At 40.3% G+C, this 20,447-nt stretch overlaps 1 protein-coding gene across 1 annotated transcript in view; it reads right to left on the bottom strand.

Moving 5' to 3' along the window:
• Positions 1–20,447, bottom strand: part of LOC127188039 (kinetochore scaffold 1-like) — a 45,439-nt gene that overhangs the window by 16,537 nt on the left and 8,455 nt on the right. Inside the window, exons 4-9 of the mRNA XM_051144397.1 lie at positions 16,263–16,401; positions 15,607–15,674; positions 13,467–13,565; positions 6,437–6,552; positions 2,449–2,539; positions 472–588 (exon numbers count right to left, since the gene is read on the bottom strand). Coding sequence (XP_051000354.1) covers positions 472–588; positions 2,449–2,539; positions 6,437–6,552; positions 13,467–13,565; positions 15,607–15,674; positions 16,263–16,401 — 630 coding nt within the window. The remainder of the gene's footprint in view (positions 1–471; positions 589–2,448; positions 2,540–6,436; positions 6,553–13,466; positions 13,566–15,606; positions 15,675–16,262; positions 16,402–20,447) is intronic.

Below are 20,447 nucleotides of genomic sequence, written 5' to 3'. Positions count from 1 at the left end.
TGTATGCAACACTTCCTATACTTATTTGCTAGTACTTGTTAAGCAGAACTACCTTGTTGGCTTGCTCTTATGTACATGCTTATATGCTCAGGCTCACAGACATGAGCACCCCCACTTCTGCCTCTCAAATGGGAAATTGAACAAACACTAAGCAAATGTTCTACCATGACTATATCCTCAGCCCTATGAGTAGAGACTTTTTTAAAGGAAAAGAATAAATGCGTGCATAACGGGGAAACAGAATCACAAGTATTTTATTTCAATATGTAAAATGGATAACTATGAGACATAGCCCATATTAGTAACTGTATTTCATTTTACTTATAATGCCAAAGTTTAAAGCATTTGACTAATAGAACCTCACAGTTTTATAAACAAGCTTTAATCCAAGTCTTACTTACATATCTCTTAAGAAGCATTTCATATTTCACAGTTCCTATAAATTACTATATATTAACCATCTCAAATTACCTCAGCTGAATGCACCAATTTGTTATACAGAGCCACTTTGCCTTGGTGGGTGAAGACTTTTGTCATCTTGGTATAACGTGACTTTATTTTGTTAAGGTAAATTCCATAGGTCTTCAGCTGTAAGAGAGAGTTAAAAAAAAAAAAAAAAGTCAGATAAGTAAGGTCTGGGAAGAAAAGTTCAATTACCTGTGCTGGGATTTGCCTAATCTAGATCCTGCTACCTAAGGCAAGAACTTTTCCTTTGCAAATTTAATTCCCAGGCTAATTTGGAACTCATTATACAGACCAGGCTGTCTTAAATGTGTGCCTCTGCCTCTAAAGTGCTGAGATTACAGGTATATGCCACCACACCTAGCTTCTGCATATCTATTTAAGAATATAACCAAAGACTTCAGTTCTGATTCTTGCCGTTAATTCACTTATTCATTTTATAAACTAGAAATGACTGGCTCTTAATTTTAAAAAACCACTAATATGTATATACATTTATCATTTTTTAACATGTTAAATTAGTCATCACACATTGGAAAAGTTGTTTTGCCGTTGTTTTTTTTTTTCTTTTCTTTTTTTTTTTTTGAGACAGGGTTTTTTTCTCCATAGCCTTGGCTGTCCTCCCTGGACTTGCTTTGTGTGCTAGGCTGGCCTTGAACTCACAGAGATCCATCTGCCTTGGCTTCCCTGAGTGCTGGGATTAAAGTTGTGCACCACCTCAACCAGCTTGGGAAAGTTGTATTTAAAAGTTACTTGATAATAATTAGATAAGACCACAGCAGCACATTACATCTAAGAATAAACTAAATAATTCCATACCATTAAGTAACAGTTCTTATTTTGTTTTTGTTTTTTGAGACAGGTATTTTGAGATAGAGTTTCCCTGTGTAAGAACTAGCTAGCACTGTAGTTCATGCAGCCCTTGAATTTACAAATCTACTTGCCTTCCAAGAGCTAGAATTAAAGGTGTATGGAAAGGATTTTAAATCAGCAACATGGCTGTTCTGATCAAGTCTGAAGACCTAGAAGGTCTGTGTGATCTGGATAGAATGCAGACACACACACCCTTAGCACACACATTTATTCCCAAACAATGAAGGTAAAATTAGTTAATAGAAGGAAGCATCTTTGTTTGAAAGTGACATCTCACTGAAGTGCAGACAAAGTGACAAATCAGAGATAGATCTGACAGATTAAGTAAGAGGTAGGATACGTCCAATTCTCATGAAAGGAGAGAGGAAAGAAAGGGCTTAAGAGAGCAGCTCAGGGGCTGGAGAGACGGCTCAGAGGTTAGGAGCGCCATCTGCTCTTCCAAAGGTCCTGAGTTCAATTCCCAGAAACCACATGATGGCTCACAACCATCTATAATGTGAATGTGCTCTGATGCCCTCTTCTGTCCTGCAAGTGTACATGGAGGCAGAACACTGTAAAATAATAATAAATAAATACATTTTAAAAAGAGAGAGAGAGAAAGAAAGAGAGCACAGCCCAGGAGAAAAAAAAAAAGAGATAGCAGCCCAGGGACAGAAGAAGAGGCAGTTTTTGCAGGGAGAGTTTTACAGAGACAGGTTAAAAAGAGAACAAGCTAGACACAGGTTAAGACGGAACAAGCCTGAGAATGAGAAGGATCCAGAAGATTAGAACAGATTGCTAAAGTTAGTTTGAGGCAAAACAGAGCAATTCAATCAGAAGCTGAGAGAAGCCAGTTTGAGCCAGAACAGCTGTGTTGAAGCAGCCATCCAGAGTTCAGAAAGAGCTACAAAGGATGAGATTATTCAGCAGTAAATCTCAGGCTGAAAACATTCTAGATTGGTTTGTACAGAGGCTAGAAGCTTCCAGGCCTAGGTTAACAGATGGAGGCAATAAGCCTCAAGACAACAATTACACCAGGAGAATGAAAGTTACTTTTACAGGTGTATACCACCACAGAAGGCCAGAAGAGTTTCAAATGTGTCCGTTTTTATTCAGAAAACGACATAAAAATACCTCTTCATCAGAGTAGTCTTTCATTTTTTCCCACAAGTTCCTATTTACTTCGATCAATAGTTTATCTTGGTTCAATGCAGAGACCTTTAACCTAAAATAAACAAAAAAGTTAATACAGGATTTAGAATTCTGTTTGAATACACTGTAGGGATTCTGCTGCTGGAGCGGCCATGGGAGGCCTTGACCAGATTCAGGCCCCTGCTGTCATTGCCACCCTTCCCACCACTGCAGCCACAGCCAGATTAAAGCCACTACTGCTGCCACCACCACTGCCGACACACGCAAACACACACACACACACACACACACACACACACACACACACACACACATTTAGGAATTTCTCTGTTGCTGCCAAGGCTGTGGCCACAGCTGATCATGGCCGCTGCTGCCTAGGTGGAGAGAGCCCAAAGTGCCTAACACTATCACAACCACTTGCAACACGGTAAGAGGATACCTTCGGCAAGTTTTGGGGAGCCCACTTGCCACTTCCCCTCAGTCCTTCAGCCCACAATATCACCACCCCCAAGAGCTATGTTTAGCCCGTTAGCAGTGGGCCACTAAAACGTAGTCTTCCTTTCTGCCTTGGCGCTATGGAGACAGGGGGAGAAAAAGGCAGCAGCTCAGTGGGAGGTGTCCATGGTGACTATTCCTGCCTCAACCGCCTCCTGCAGACTCCATGGGAACTGTCTGTGGTAGCTAACGAGTCCTGCTTCGGCTGACTGTTCTCTGAAAACCGGACATCCTTTCTGCCTCAGAAAGCCTACTGCCGCCGCCATACTGCTATGCCCAGATTGATGCCAAAAAAAAGAACCAGAAAACACAAAGCCAGATAACAAATTCCACCAGGCGAGTGTGGGGGCAACCCGCTTCCCTTTCCCCAGGCAACCAGACTGTCTTGGGGACCCAGCCTTACACTCTTGGGGCTCTCTGTCCCCCTAGAGTCTAGGGCGTCCCCAAGATCCTCTGTGGCAGCGGTATCCTAGACCGTCTTCTAGGGTCTATCAGCGACCGCACACAGCCACGTTATCTGCTGCGAGCTCACACTGCTTTGAGCACTCACCAGAGGACACAGAACAAAGACACAAGGACATGACACGACACTTGGCCAAGACAACGCTTATCCAGAATTGGATCCTCTGGTCTCTGGAGTTTCTGGGACTCTTTTGGGGATCCTGGACAGCCCCCAAATGCTATGCCCAGCTTGATGCCAAAAAAAAAAAAAAAAAAAAAAAGAACCAGAAAACACATGAAACCGCTGAAAATTCAAGAGGAATCTTTAATCCAGCTCCGAGCTGGGTCGCACCTGATCCCCCATATGTTAGGTCTCAGGAGCACGCTGAGGCCGTGATCTGAGGTCCTTTTATCCTCTCAGTGTCCTTTAAGCAGAAAAGAGCGCCAAGACCACCCATGGCTTAACTTTTTTTTGTTCTCCTCGACAGGATGGCTCAGTTGTTAGGTAGTGCTAACTCGGTGGGCAGAAAGGAATGTGGCCATAAAACTGGGTCTCTTATCAATTCTATCTCCAGTGGGACACTTTGGATCAGTCACTAGGCAATGTTATTTCTAGTGGAGGCTGCTTTTGCAGCTGGCCAGATTATCTCTTGTAGGCCTATTTCTTAACCTTTGTCCCACTTACCCTGAAATCCAATTTTAGTTCTTCTGGTATCTCAATACCTTTCCTGTTTCAGCCTGCTGCCTTCACAATGGACTTTTTGTAAATTTTGGAACCATTGTAAACTCATTACTGCTCAAAGGCAGAAAATTGGCTAGACCTCTGCCTGAGAAAGCTCCCGCAGCCCAGCAGCAAGCTCCCCACCCCCCACCTCTGTGACTGCCATCTCTAGTCCCTTTAGTAGGACTCCTTCCTGATGATGCTAATTTGGGATGAGAAGCATGGACAAAAACCCACCAATCCCTGAGCTTCCCCCATCTCAGACTTGAAATCCCACCAATCTAGAAATCCCTGCCCCAGAAAGCTCCGCCCCTTAAGAAACCCCATCTAGAGCCTGTGTCAGCCCAGCTCTCTGCTGTCTCCTGGAGACCGCCACTCTAGGATTCATCCTTCTAATAAATCGCTTTTAACAGATTTACTGCCTGCTGTGACTCTTTCATCCCAGGAGAAGAAATGAAGGAGGAGCAGGGCTCAGGCTCCAACACTCCTCAGTTCCTCAGGGTTAGAGGCAACCCTTCCCTGGTAGCTGCATGGTATCTGTTGAAGAGGCCTCCTTTCAGAGCTGTGAGGTTCCTGGGCTCCCGTGCCTCAGGATACCCTTGGGATCACCCACACAACACAGGCAACAATACAAACTAGCTTAAACATACAACCAAATTAAATTATTTCTTTTTTTTTTTTTTTTTTTTTTTTACACAGATGATGAGAATTCACTCAAGAAACATGGCCAGCATGATTACTAAACACTTAAAGATCAGAAGATAATAATGTCACAATGAGAGCCCAGCGGTGGTGGTGCAGGTCAGTAATCCCAGCACTCGGGAGGCAGAGGCAGAGGCAGAGGCAGGTGGACCTTCTTGAGTTTGAGGCCAGCCTGGTCTACAAAGGGAGTTCAGAACAGCCAGGGCTACACAGAGAAACCCTGTCTCAAAATAAAAACTAAAACTAAAACTAAAACAAAGAAAAGAATGTCACAGTGAGCTGAGCGGGGTTATGAACACCTTTAATCCTAGCATTAAGGAGGCAGAGGCAAGCAGATCTCTGACTTTGAGGCCAACTTGGTCTACAGAGTGAGTTCTAGGACAGCCAGGACTACACAGAGAAACACTGTCTTGAAAAGCAAACAAACAGCTGGGCGTGATGGCGCACACCTTTAATCCCAGCACCCAGGAGGCAGAGGCAAGTGGGTCTAAGGGAGTTCGAGGCCAGCCTGGTCTACAAAGAGTTTTTCAGGACAGCCAAGACTACACAGAGAAATCGTGCCTTGAAATAAATAAATAGATAAATAAATAGAGAAAGAAAAAAAACCAACCAACCAACCAAACAAACAAACAAAAAAACAAAGAGAATATTACAATGATGCTAAGACTTGGAACAAATCCCAGGGTCAGAAAAGCCAAAATTCACTGGGGAACATAGGAGGCACTGGTAATTTTAGGGGTGGCAGGACTTGGGGGAACCAGACCGTGAAGAATTCCTGAATTACTATGGTTCAGGCTACTAGGGTCTTCAGCAAAAAGTGCAAAGACTTGATTTCAAAGTCCTGAGGACTGAGACCCTCAGCCTTTGTTTGTGCCCTTAGATCAGGCTAGGGGTCCCAAACTCCAGTCATCCCACACTGGGAAACACCAATTCCCAAACTTCCCTCAATAACTGACTCCCATATCACCACATAATGAAACAGGAAGGGGGCGAATTGATACCTTTATCCTTTCAAATCTAAGATAGAGCTTTACTACATAGTTTAGGCTCCTTCCAAATGCTGAGATTACAGTCATGTACAACATACAATAAGACGCAGTTACAAACCCCAAATGAAATTGTGGTAGTTCATGCCTTTACTTCTGGCCCTCAGGAGGCAGAGGCAGTAGGATCTCATAGTCTGAGGCTAGCCTAGTCTACATAGAGTTCCAGGACAGCCAGGAACACAGAGAAGCCCTGTCATGAGGGGAAAGGGCATATTACATCCTTTTGAAGATGTTCTCTTTCAACTAGTTTATATCATAATGTAATAATTTTGGTTTATTTTTTATTCACCATGATATGAAACATTTTATGCAAATAATTGCTACTGTTCATTGTATCTGTTGAATAGATATCATTACTACCTTAAGTGAAAAAGAAGGGTAAATGACTTCATGCAAGCTACACAATATTGTAAATAGAACTTGGTTTCCATTCAAGTCACACTGCCAGTTAATTCCATTCATTTTTCCCATGCTGCTGTTGTTCTAATTAAAATACCACATAGATCATTTGTTTATTATAACCCTCCAAAAACAATCACAGGAGAAAAAAATTAAAATTTCTTACTCTTCAATCTTTTGTCGAAGAAGCTCACAATCTTCTCTGTAAATCCGTATCTTGGGTCCATAGACATATTGTCTCAGCATCAGGTCTTCTGGGGTGGGTGATGTGTCCATAGTAAACTTAAAGAGAAAGAGTAGTCAGTCAATCAGTCAATCAATCAATCAATCAGAATTGATACCTTTTTCTTTTCAAATCTAAGACAGAGCCTTACTATGTAGTTTAGGCTGGCCTGGAACTTTTGATCCTCTTGCCTAAGTCCCTTGCCTTGTGACACCATGTCTGATAGAAGCAGACGTTGATGTTTGTTCTTTTACTTTATTTATTTATTTATTTTTAAAGAGAAAATCTCATGTAGCCCAGGCTAGACTGGAACTTATCACATAGCTGAGGATCACACTGAACTCCTGGTCCTCCCAAGTGCTGAAATTATAGAAGTATGTCACAATATCTCATTTTAAGGACAAAACCACATACAAGAACACATTCAAGTTTTAGAGTATCTATTTTTAAAAGTTATACAAACAGGCCTGGGAGTATATAGCTCATCTTAGAGTACATAAGGTTCTGGATTCCATCTCCAGTACTGTGGCGGGGAAAAGTTATGCAAAGAAACTAAAACTGCTATATGAAGTTTACACAGTAAGATAGAACTTCAAACATGAATTCAAGTTTCTAACTTCAAAGTCCACTCTTCCACAGGTGTTCAGTTGAGTTAAGAGTATTGACTTACAGGACTGAATGTGGCTTTAAAATGATTATGAATTATTTTAAGAAAATTAAGGATTGGAAAGGTGACTCCCATAAATTGTCCTCTGATCTCTAAGCATTTACATGCATGTACACATATACATATACACACAATAAGTAACTATAACTTAAAAAATCAACACATCCAGGCCCGGTGGTGCACGCTTTTAATCCCAGCCCTTGGAAGGCGGAGGCAGGTGGATCTCTGTCAGTTCCAGGCCAGCCTGGTCTGTACAGTGAGTCCAGGACAGACAAGGCTACACAGAGAAGCCCTGTCTCGAAAAACCAAAAACCAAAACCCAAAAAACACAATCACTAAAAATTAAGCTTACCAGGAACCACTTTACTTAAAATAGAAAGGAGAAAAGAAAATCAAGGCAGTGGGTCATACCTGAATCCCAGCACTTAGGAGACTGAGGCAAAAGGGTCTTGTCTCTGTGAGCTCAAAGCCATCTTCTGCTACATAGTAAATTCCAGGCTACTTGAAATAGAGTAAGACCTTAACCAACCAATCAGCCCACCCACCCACTCATCAAAGAACAGAAACAATTTCGTTTTGTTTTACAACCCTAGTTTATAGACAAATGAATGTATTTAATCCTGTTTTGGAAAAAACTGAATCAGCTTTTCATTCCATTACTTATGAAAACACCAAATAACACTTCATTCCTATTGACAAGCACCACAGGCCCTCTAAACTCAGGGCTGATCTATTAAATGGCTGGAACATAGTGTTTACTACAGGAGCATGAAGACTGTGTGTATATATTTTGTGTGCATGTAGGCATGTGTATCATTCATGCCTGGTGCTCTAGGTAGCCAGAGGAGGATATCAAATCCCCAGGGAGTGAAGTTACACAGTTGTGAACCACCATGTGGGTGCTGGGACTCAAACAGCAGCTAGTGCTTTTAACCCTTGTGCCATCTTCTTGGGGTCCTAGACAGTTATTTTTAACAAGGTCTCACATAGACACTGTGGGCCTTGAAATATATATATAGTTAAGGATAACCATGAACTTCTGGTCCTCCTGGTTGTATCAATCAGGAACTAGGATTATAGGTCTGTGCCATGGCATCCAGCATACTGGCAAAGTTATTTTTTATTTTATGATACATTTAGTATTATGCAGAAAAATCATCAATACACATAAAATTAAAATAAACATTTAAAAAGTAAAGCATACAATTATATAGCTAATAAAATACCATAAGTGCCAAATGATAAGAGGTTCATCCGCTGTGGAACATGCTGCATAGTTATTATTGTACTCAGTGGGTGGATTGATTCATTGCATCTTGAATTACAACTATTTGTACAAGCCACTTTTACTCACGTTGATTCAAGTGTCCAACTTATATATAATAAATACTTGGGTACTTCAGGCCAAGAAGTTCTTCAATCTAATATAATTATGAGATACATTACTTTATATTACATTCTATGCCCCCAAATCAGTGAGAACCAACCTTAAGAGAATGATGCCCCATTTCCCTTAAGGGAGGTGGGGTAGGTTTTTGGTTGTTTTCTTGAGCTATGGATGTTTACTGTCATTGGGAGTTGGTTATAAGTTATTAATGGTCTTATTCAGAGAGACAATGAGGTTAGACTCAGAAATTTCTCTTTTTTTTTTTTTCTTTTCTCTTTCTTTCTTAGGTATGGAGTTAGGGTTTGAAAAGAAAGAAGAGGGAATACAGAAAAATATATAGAGATGATAGAACAAAAGTTAGATTATTGAATCTACTTCTTAATTTAAGGCTTTAATTGTTACTCTCAAATAAGATTACTTTTAATTCATTGGTATAGAATTCAATTTTAAGGTTACCCTTGACATACATTATATATATTTCTAGTCTAGTGTAAGGTACTGTGCCTATACAGCTCACTTATAATACAAAGCTTGCTTCTACAAAGCGAGTCTAGGACAGGCAAGGCTACACAGAGAAACCCTGTTTCGAAACAAACAAACATACAACAAAGTTTACTTCTAATACTTTTAAACTATTATTGCAGTATTGCAGGCTGTTGAGGATAATTAAATAATACAAGTCAATGGACAGTCAATCAGATTCATAGTCATGCCAAATACTAGTCTAATTTAGCACAGGAATATGCATTCTAGGTCAACAGATAGATATGATTCTATAGATGGATAGATTACATAAAAATAAATAGATAAGATCTTCAAGGGGCTGGAGAGATGATTCAGAGGTTAAGAGCACTGTCTGCTCTTCCAGATGTCCTCAGTTCAATTCCCAGCAACCACATGGTAGATCACAACCATCTATAGTAAGATCTAGTGCCCTCTTCTGGTGCACAGACATACATGCAGACAAGAACACTGTATATAATAAATAAATAAATCTTTTAAAAAAAATCTTCAAATACCTCAGATATCTATTATTTTAAGGATTCTTTAACAAGACAGATTAAATGTTGGCAGCACCCAGCCTACTTCAAAGAAGATGGTGAACATTGAAGAACCTTCTTGTGGAGATGGCTTCAAATGTGGCAAGGCCACCAGACCAAAAAATATAAAAATAAAAGATAAAAAAATAAAATGCGCTTGTTTCTACCATAGACAAAATTCTGCGTAAAGTGGGCAAGCTTAATTGCAGGCCAAGTCAACTGCCAAACTCTGCCAAAATAGGGTAAGCAAGTCCTTAATAGTTCCTGCTTCACATCTGTCAGATCTAGTGGGCCAGAAGGCTGAAGATGATGCTCCAACATTATAGTTTTGGGTGGCTGTCCAGGCAGCAAACTGTCTCTGTCATTTCTTAATTTTGGAAGTTGCTAACCTGCATTTCCTATTTACTCAGGTAACTAATTTTATTTCTTCTCAAGTCTCTGATGGGGTTGAAGACTAGATTATTGTGGTTTTATAATTAAGCTTAGTTGTTTAGGAATTAAGAAAATATATTACGGTATAGATAAATGTTTTTAGACTGTTAAATATAAAATATGATAGAAATTAATTTAGGTATAAAACGTTAGACTCATCAAGACAGGATAGATAATATTTTCTTCAAGGCTTCAAGGCTTTTAACTAGACATTATGTATGTAAATCTACGTATTGTTTTTTTTAAAGATTTAGTTATCTTTTTTAAAAAGCAAAGTTTTAAAAAAATATTTATTATTATATATACAGTACTCTGCATGCATCTATACCTGCATGGCACAAGAGAACATCAGATCTCATTACAGATGGTTGTGAGCTACCATGTGGCTGTTGGGAATTGAACTCAGGACCTCTAGAAGAGCAGACAGTGCTCTTAACCTCTGAGCCACCTCTCCATCCCTTATTTATTTATCTTAATGTATATGCCTATTATGTTATCATGCACACCAGAAGAGGGCATCAGATCCTATTACAGATGGTTGTGAACCACCATGTGGTTGCTGGGATTTAAACTCAGGACCTCTGAAAAGCAGCCAGTGCTCTTAACCACTGAGCCATCTCTCCAGTCCCCATCCCTATTGGTTTTTATAACTATTTCATAATTGTTCTTACTGTATGTTATTAAAAAATGGCCTTTTTATTTATTTAGACAGAAAAAAGGAATTGTTGGAGTACGGTCTGATGCTTTGTATTAGTTAATTGCTTGCTCCAAAGATCCTTACTGAAGATTGTCACATACCCCAAATACTGCTGTTTAACCTTGCCTCCCTGTTTGACTAATAAAGAAAACAGATATCTGGGCAGGGCTGGAGGAAAGTAGGTGTGGTGATGGTTCTTGGGCTTTTGGGACAGAGAGGATCTTGGGAAAGAGAAGCAGATGGTTCCAGAGGAGGAACTCTGAAGTTCCACATAGAAAAAAACGGCCCAGATGAACAACCTTTGCAAGTATTTTGGAATTATGGATGGGAGGCAGCCCAGATAGAAACTGTTAGAACAGATGGCATGGGATAGAGGTGAGAGATATTGGAAGGTAGTTTAGGGGGTTAATATCTGCCCAGCCCCAGGTAAAATAAGGCTTATTCTAAAATACAACAAGTGTCTGTGTCTTTTTTATTAAGATAGTGGCTTAGATATGACTGCCGTAATAATTATAAACATAGGGCTGGAGAGATGGCCCAGCGGTTAAGGACACTGGTCGTTCTTCTAGAGAACCAGAGAACCTGAGTTCAATTCTCAGTGTCCACATGGTTCCTCACAACTATCTGTAACCCCGGTTTCAGAGGATCCAATCTCTTAGAAATTCTGGCAACATATCAATGTACATAAAATAAAATAAAATAATTAAAAAGTAATTATAAGCCTAATAATAACCACTTATTAGGCCATACCATAAAATGAACAGCAACAAGCTTGAACCACTCTATAGTGAGAATTTTGTAATTATGGTTTCTTTAAGAGACTCACAGCCAAACATTAGGCAGAGTTTGAAGAGTCTTGTGGAAGAACCAGGGGAAGGATTAGGAGAGCCAAAGGGATCAATGACTCCACAAGAAGACCTACAGAGTCAACTAACATAGGCCCATGGGGGCTCACAGAGACTGGACCACCAAGCAAAGAACATGCATGGACTGGACCTAGAACCACTACACATGTGTACGAATGTGCAGCGTGGTCTTCATGTGGGGGCTAACAATTGGAGTAGGGCTGTTTTTGCCTCTGCTACTTGCCTTTGGATCCCTTTCCCTTAGTTGGGCTGCCTTGTCTAGCCTCAGTGGGAGAGGATGGACTTAGTACTGCTGTGACTTGATGTGCCAGGGTGGGTTGGTACCCATGGAGGGGGCCTCTCCTTCTCTGAGGAGAATGGGAGGGAAGAATGGGGATAGGAGAGCTGTGTGGGTAGGACTTGGACGAGAAGAGGTGGCGGAGGTGCAATTAGAATGTGAAGTGAATAAATTAATGAAAAAAAAAAAACCCACAGAAGTGTTATAGGAATGATTTTTGTTTTAATCCCAGAGGTGGGAATAAAAGGCTGCTTCACAGCAGGTGACTGTAATTTGCCTCATGCAGGGGATTGGTTTTGCCAGCTACAGATAGTTTCTGAGACTGTGTTATATTTGCAATTCTGGGAACTTTTCAGAGGATATAAATGCTAGGGCCCCAAGAGGCAGGGTGGCTGTTGTTGGCTGGCTTGTGGTTGGATGCTATTGGGTACAGTTTGTTGTGTGTGTTTTGTTTTGTTTTTAATGATTTTATTTATTATTATGTATACAATGTTTTGCCTGCATGTACACCTGCACTCCAGAAGAGGGCACCAGATCACATTATAGATGGTTGTGAACCACCACGTGGCTGCTGGGAATTGAACTCAGGACCTTTGGAAGAGCAGACAGCACTCCTAACGTCTGAGCCATCTCTCCAGCCCAGTTTGTTGTGGCTTGTCAAGGAGCTGTATGTAAAGAAAGTGCGAAGCAATTAGATATCCTGATGGCAAAGATCAAACTTGCCCCAAGGAACTCTACACCTCTAATCAGCAGAAAGCAGTCTAATGATAACTTCGCCCCTTCCCTCTCTCATCCTTTTCTCTCCTATCTAGTGTTAGAGGGCTGCGGGTGGGGACAGGGAAGAAGTAAAGGGGCAGAGAAAGGAGGAAGAGAAAGAAAGAGCCCACAAAGAGGCAAACTCCGATTATATCACTCCACAAACATGCAAAGATCATGGATGACTATAAAAGCGCCCTCTGCTGGCCCAGTCAGCTGGGCTACTACAACATATAGATAGATAATGCAGCTGCAAACATTGTCTATGAAGGCTAGCAATATCTCCAATCCCACCAAAAACATGTAACCCACTTTTACTCTCCAGAGACTCAGTCATCCAGATCGTGGCGCAGATGCCCACAGCTGCAAACCTCTTTTCCCACGATCTAATATATTTTATTTCTTTTGGACTCTGTCTACTTTAAGACTTTTTCAAATCTCTTTTCTTTTTGAGCATGGCTTAGCTTTGTAGACACCAAGACTTGACGACTATGTCAGTTATACCACTGAGGGAGAAAAAAATACCTCATAGATGTCAAACTGGCAGAGCTGTCAAGTTGGGTACTGACTTAAGATATCACCTCCAAAGGCATCACTGGAGGGTTTGAGAGAGGTTACAGCTGGTATTACAACAAGTGCACCAATGTGAGGAAAGGGGCTACGAACTCAGGTTGTTAGACTTGGCAGCCACAAGGCTTCACATAGTAGGCAGGCCTCTACCAACTAAGCTACATCCACAGCTCATGGTTTTGTCTTTTTTAAAATGCTTGCTCTGGTGCAACTTAATTTTTAAAAAAAACATATAATATAGTTTAACTGAGATGAATATTTTGCCAAGCAATTACACTTACTCTGGCTGGGAGATTGCTCTGCCTGGGCTTCTGTATTAAGAGGTGGACCTGAAGAAGTATGAAGAACTCCTTTATTGTAATTTGGCCATTCTTGAGTTTCTTAAAAAGAAAAGAAGAAGAACAATATGAACACTCAAAAGTCAACTCACTCTGACCCTCACTACACCATTCGCCGTTCTACAGCAGCAGCGTGCTGGGCCCACAGCTGCAGCACTCATCTCTAAATAGCCTAATGTACTGAGTTATGGAAGTAGCCAAACACTAGATTTTTATACAAGATTACTACTACTATTATTATCAAACAAGGTATTCCTTTGTAGCTCAAATTTGCTATGCAGTGTAGGATGGCCTGGAATTCACAATGTTAGTCTCCCTAGTGCTGAAAAAAAGGTATAGACCACCACACCCAGTCTAACATTTTAAAGGTAATTTAAAATAGTTTCCAAAAGCTAAACATTTGTCTCTTAATTTCTACTTACATAGGTTTGGGTGTTTGATCTCTCCAAAACTCACATTAATTCCCAAATTCATATGTTAATAGTATGTGGAAGTAGACGAAAACTGGATGAGGTTATAATGTTAGGGCCCCCAGGCAGGACTGCATTGATGGCTTTATAAGAGGAAAATGGACTCGCTTTGGCAAGCTTGCTTTATTGCCATGAGATGCTAATGGGCTACCTAGAGCTTCTGAGGAGTGCCTCCACCTGGCAGCCTCACCACATGCTGACCTTGCAGTGGTACTGTTTTACAAAGCATAGTGAACCACAAGCTGGCTGTGTAAACTACCCATTGTGGTATTCAGTTACTACAACAGAGAACAGACTAAGATAATATTTCATATACTAAGTTGAATCCTTAACAAAGAAAACTAGTCTTCTATATATTTGAAATACTTTATAATTATAAAAAATTAGAGGTCTGGAGAGAAAACACAGTAGGTAGAACATTTGCCCAGCATTTATGAAGCTCTGGGTTGGATTCCCAGTACCACATACAATTTGGTGTATGGCCCTTGTATGTAATCCTAACACTCTAAGGGTAGAGGTATAAGGATCAAAGTTTGAGGTCACTTTCAGACACAAATAAGTTTGAGGACAGCCGGGATATGTGGGAGCTACCTCAAAAACAAAATAAAAAACTAAGCCAAGCATGGTGGTACACATCTGTAATCCTAGCACTTGGGTGGTAGAAGCAGAAAGATCAGGAGTTCAAGGCCAGCATTAGCATTAGAGAGTTTAAGGCTAGCTTTGAATGCCTGAGATCCTGTTTCAAAAAACAATAAAATATTTTTACAAATTTAGCTGGGCGTGGTGGTGCACGCCTTTAACCCCAGCACTTGGGAGGCAGAGGCAGGCAGATCTCTGTGAGTTCAAGTACAGCCTGGTCTACAGAGTGAGTTCCAGGACAGCCACAACTCTGTTATGCAGAGAAATCCTGTTTAAAAAACAAAAACAAAAACAAACAAACAAAAAAAACTAGAGAAACAAACAAACTAGTGTAAAAGTAAGAAATAAAGTTGGGCAGTGGTGGTGCATGCCTTTGATTATCAACACTCAAGAGGCAAAGGCAAATGGCTCTCTGAATTCGAGGCCAGTCTGGTCTATAGAGCAAGTTCCAGGTAAGCCAGGGCTATGCATAGAAAACCCTGTCTCAAAAAAAAAAAAGAAGAAGAAGAAGAAGAGGAGGAGGAGGAGGAAGAAGAGGAAGAGGAGGAGGAGAAAAAGAAAAAAAGAAAGAAAAAAAAGAAAAACTAAGAAATAAGCCAGATACGGTGGCACACACACCTTTAATTCCAGGAGTTGGGAGGCAGATGCAGAATCAAAATCTCGGAGTTTGAGGCCAGCCAGAGCTACATCATAAGACCCTGTTTCAATACAAACAAAGGAACAAACAAATCAAACACCAAAGTGAGAAACAGTGGCTATGGGATGGCTCAGTAGGTAAGGGTACTTAACACCAACCTGACAACCTGAGTTCCATCCCTGAGACCCATTTGAGGGAAAGAGAGAGAGACCAATATCATCTGCACGTTGTCCTCACACTGCCATATGTGTACTGTGGCATACATGCACTCATGCACATATACATAAAATAAATAATAAATGTAAGAATAATTAAAGTGAGGAACACATTAACATACCTCTCTCAAACTCTCTTCACAGATAGTGTCACTGAGAAACTGTGATTCCATTTGGCTGTTACGCTGTGCTAAAAGCAAAGCAAAATTTATGTAATAAGCAAGTCAAAGCTAAACTTGGAATAGTAGTGCACATCTTTAATCCCAACACTGGACAGGCAGAAGCAGGCAGATCTCTGTGATTTTAAGGCCAGCCTGATCTACACTACCAATTATAGTCAGTCAAAGCTACACAGTGAGGCCTGCCTCGTTACACTACAATTATAGGCAGCCAAAGCTACACAGTGAGACCCTGTATGAAAAACAAATGAAGGAAAACCAAAATGTAAAGTCATGATCCTAATGTACCCATGCACTAGGATGTTTCTGGGAAGCTGTTCACTTAGTAAGACAAAGTATCTATAATATAAGTCTTAAGGCTCTATTCACTGTTTCCTCACTAATTATAAGCTTTTGGAGGAAATGAACCATTCCTCTGTAATATAACACTTGTCATTTCATTAAATTAAAAAAAAAAATCAAAAGTGAAATATTACTTTACTTAATAACTCTATAACCATGGAAGGATTTATATAACATTCAATACTTCCTAAATTGAATATATTTATTAACCAAGGATTCAAATAACTGTTATTATTTAGCGTTCATAAAGATCTTACTGCTGACATCCAAAGAGATTCCATCAGCCTTGAATAAATCCAGAGAGCTGCTGCAACTAGACGGTGTCCTGCTTAGGCTTTTTATCAATACACTGTTGACGTTTTTATTGATATCTCCTTCAGTATGATGATAAAAAATCTGAAATTACCAAAGAAATATCAGCAAAGGGTCCAGTTAAATGGCTTAGTCAGTAAAAACACTTGCTATGTAAGCGTAGTGGTCTGAGTTCCATTCCTTGGATGTAATCTGAGCACCTCAAATAGTGTCTAGTGCAGGGATAGGGACACAGCTCAGTTTTCAAGACTGTATTAAGCCCCAGCACTGCATCAAACTAGGTATGGTGTTGCATATATGCAATCCCACCATTCCACAAGTAGAGTCAGAAAATCAAAGGGTTTTTTTTTAAAGATTTATTTTATTTTCATGTATACAGTGCTCTACTTACATTTATACCTACATGCCAGAAAAGGGCATCAGATCACATTATAGATAGTTGTGAGCCACCATGTGGTTGCTGGGAATTGACTCAGGTCCTCAGAAAGAGCAGACAGTGCTCTTAACCACTGAGCCATCTTTCCAGCACAGATGGTTTAAGGCCATCAGTTAGTTCCAGGTTAGTCTGGGCTATGTGAGACTCTCTCTTAAATCAAAGTATCTAGGGGCTGAAGATAGCTCAGAGGTTAAGAGCACTTGCTGCTCTTGCAAAGGATCTCGGTTCAGTTCCCAATACCTACATGGAAGCTTCCAATCATCTATAACTCCAGTTCCAAGAAGATCCAGTGCCTTCTTCAGGCTTCTATAGATATCAGGCACACATGATGCCTTGATATAGATACAAACATGCAGGGAAACATACACATAAAATAATAACCTTTTATTTTTTATAAATAAAATTAATTATTTTATAAATAAAAAAGTAAATAGATCATTAAAAAAGTATCTCCTGCTTGGTTTTGAATCTGTGGGTCACAACCCTTTTGTAGGGTAGAACAGACCCTTTCACAGGGGTCGTCTAGCACCATCAGAAAATACAGGTATTTACATTATGATTTATAGCAGTAGCAAATTACAGTTATGAAGTAGCAATGAAAACAATTTTATGGTGGGCTAACAACAAGAGGAACTGTATTAAGGGTTGCAGCTAGGAGCTGGAGGAATGGCTCAGAGATGCTCAGGCAGAGGTCCTGGGTGCAGTTCCCAACCATCTGTAACTATAGTCCCATGGGGTCTGATGCCCTCTTCTGGTTACAAATGTACATTCAGTCAAAACACCAATATATTTACACAAAGTACATAAATATAGGGTCACAACATTAAGGAAAGTCGAGAACCATGGATCAAGTGTATAATAGATACTCAATATTTGTTGAACAAAATACTAATTTTCATAAAATCTAGTCAGATTTAAGTGTTATATTACTATTAGTAGTTTCTCAATGCCTTGGCTATTTTCTCATCACCTCACCTCAGAGCCACTGAAATCATCATCTCTACTTATTCTCTATTTATTTTTATTTTGTTTTGCTTAAGACCAAGTCTTGAACAAAAAATATATAAAACTATCCCAAGCTTTACTTGAACTCATGGCTTAGCCTGATTTCAAACTTGTAACCCCCTCCTTTAGTTTTCTGAGAGCTGGAATATTAGGCATGGAATATTAGGCTAGAATATTACTTTTTCGTTCTTTTTCTAAAGATTTATTTTCATTTTTAATTTTGTATATGTGTTTATGCCTGAGTGGAGGTACATGCATGTAAATGTAGGTACCTGAGGAGTCCAGAAAAGGATACTGGATCTCCTGGAGTTACAGACAATTATAAGGCACCTAATGTGGGTGCTGAGAATTGAACAACATTGCTCTTAATCACTGAGCCACCTCTCCAACCCCCTTTATGTGGTTTTTAACAAGAGTTTACAAAACTCAGCATTTCTAGTTGTTACAGTAATTTGTATCCGTTCAGCCTACAATGTTAATAACTGACACAGGGAGACTGAAATGTACTTTAAAGCTGCCAGCACTTCCCTGGGCAAAGTCTGAACTGATTCTAATCTACTCGTAAACTAAACAAACTACTCTAAACCTTATAACACGCATATATTCCAAGCACTTGCCACTATGACCCCTGGGCCTGTCCTCATCAAGTCCCCTTCCTCCTCCTCCAACTGTCAAACGCTCCTCCTCTCTCCAGGAAGTCCCGCCTTCCACTTCCTGTCCTTCTGCCCAGCTGATTGGCTAAACAGCGCTTTATTGATAGTTGATACATTCACTCAGTATTCCTCCACAATTCCCTTTTAGTCTAATTAAAAAAAAAAAACTTCTACCTATATATTTATATCATTACACCAATATACACACACAAGAACCACAAAACAATTGTTATATTCATGTTACACTCATAATGTTTTGCTGTCTTCAACCCCATCAGAGACTTGAGAAGGAATAAAATTAATTAGCTGAGTAAATAGGAAGTGCAAGTTAGCAGCTTCCAAAATGGGGGTGGGGGGAATGATGACAGAGACACTTTGCTACCTGAACAGTCACTCGAAACTCTTTAACACGTTGGAGCATCATCTTCAGCCTTCTGGCCCACTTCATCTGACAGACATGTTTGTGAAGCAGGGACTATTGAGGACTTGCTTACCCTGTTTTGGCAGAGTTAGGCCATCAACTCCACCTGCATCCAAGTTTGCCCATTTCAGGCAGAATTCTGTCTGGGGCAGAAAACAAGGACATTTTTTGCTCAGGGGCGGGTTTGCCACATCTGAAGCCATCTCCATATGTAGGTTCCTGATGCTCATTACCTTCTTTGAGGCAGGCTGGGTGTTGCCAGGAGTCAACCTGTCTCATTTTCAAAGAATCCTCAAAACAAAACTTCTTTAAATGCCATATTCTGTAGGTCTCTGAGGTTTTTGAAGACTTAATCTAAATATTTTACCTTATCTGTCTATTAAACCTAAGATGTACAGTCTTGTGATAAAACTGGTGCCCAGCTAGCTCAGTCAGTAGAGCATGAGACTCTTAATCTCAGGGTCATGGGTTTGTGTCCCACATTGGGAGCCAATTTGTTAGAGTAATTTGTATCCGTTCAGCCTACAATGTTAATAGCTGACACAGGGAGACTGAAACGTACTTTAAAGCTGCCAGCACTTCTCCACACAGAGTATAAACTGATTCTAATGTACTTGTAAACTAAACAAACTACTCTAAACCTTATAACATACATACATTCCAAGCACTTGCCACTATGACTGACCAGGCTGGTCCTCATAAAGTCCCCTTCCTCCTCCTCCTCCAACTATCAAACTCTCTTCTCCTCTCCAGGAAGTCCCGCCTTCCACTTCCTGTCCTTCTGCACAGCTGATTGGCTAAACAGTGCTTTACTGGCGATCGATACATTCACTCAGCATTCCTCCACACTAGTGTTCATTTTCCCACCTATAAAACTGGATTTGACTGGCAAGTTTTGTTCTTTCCAGGATACTCAAATGAAGCATTTTCTTTAAAAAAAACAAAACAACATCCAGGCATGGTGGCACTCAGGCCTTAAATCCCAGCATTCAGGAGACAGGGGCAGACAGATATCTATGAGTTCAAGGCTTGCCTGGTTTACAGAGCAAGTTCTAGAACAGCCGGGGCAACACAGAGAAATCCTGTCTTGAAAAACCCAAATCAATCAACCAATCTTGATTCACATCCCAGTACTAGGCATTCTTCCAGTCACTAGAGAAATGGGCTCTTTGACATGTCCCTGATACACCAATGAAACCTTGTCAAGCTTGTCTTTTTGCATTTTGAATAGCAGAAAAGGCTTTTTATTCCTCAAATATTTATAATACAGAAGACTCTTTTCAAGGTATATATGGTAGCACAAGAAGATAAAATCAATGTGGGCTACATAGTTAGACTTATCTTAAAAAACAAATGTGTTAGTGAGATGACTATTACCAAGTCTGATGACTTCAATTTGATCCCTAGAACCCACAAAGTTGTCTTCTGTCCTCTATAAGTGCTGTGTACCCCTTCCCCAACACACACACACACACACACACACACACACACACACACACACACACAGAGAGAGAGAGAGAGAGAGAGAGAGAGAGAGAGAGAGAGAGAGAGAGAGAGAAGAAGAATTTTCAAACTCATAACCAACCAAAGAGATTCTTATACACAAAGTAATACT

This window comes from Acomys russatus, chromosome 4 (genome assembly GCF_903995435.1).
Source record: "Acomys russatus chromosome 4, mAcoRus1.1, whole genome shotgun sequence".
NCBI classification, from domain to species: Eukaryota; Metazoa; Chordata; class Mammalia; order Rodentia; family Muridae; genus Acomys; species Acomys russatus.
The sequence above is the reverse complement of the archived record's forward strand: the minus strand, read 5'-3'. Positions and strand labels throughout refer to the sequence as shown.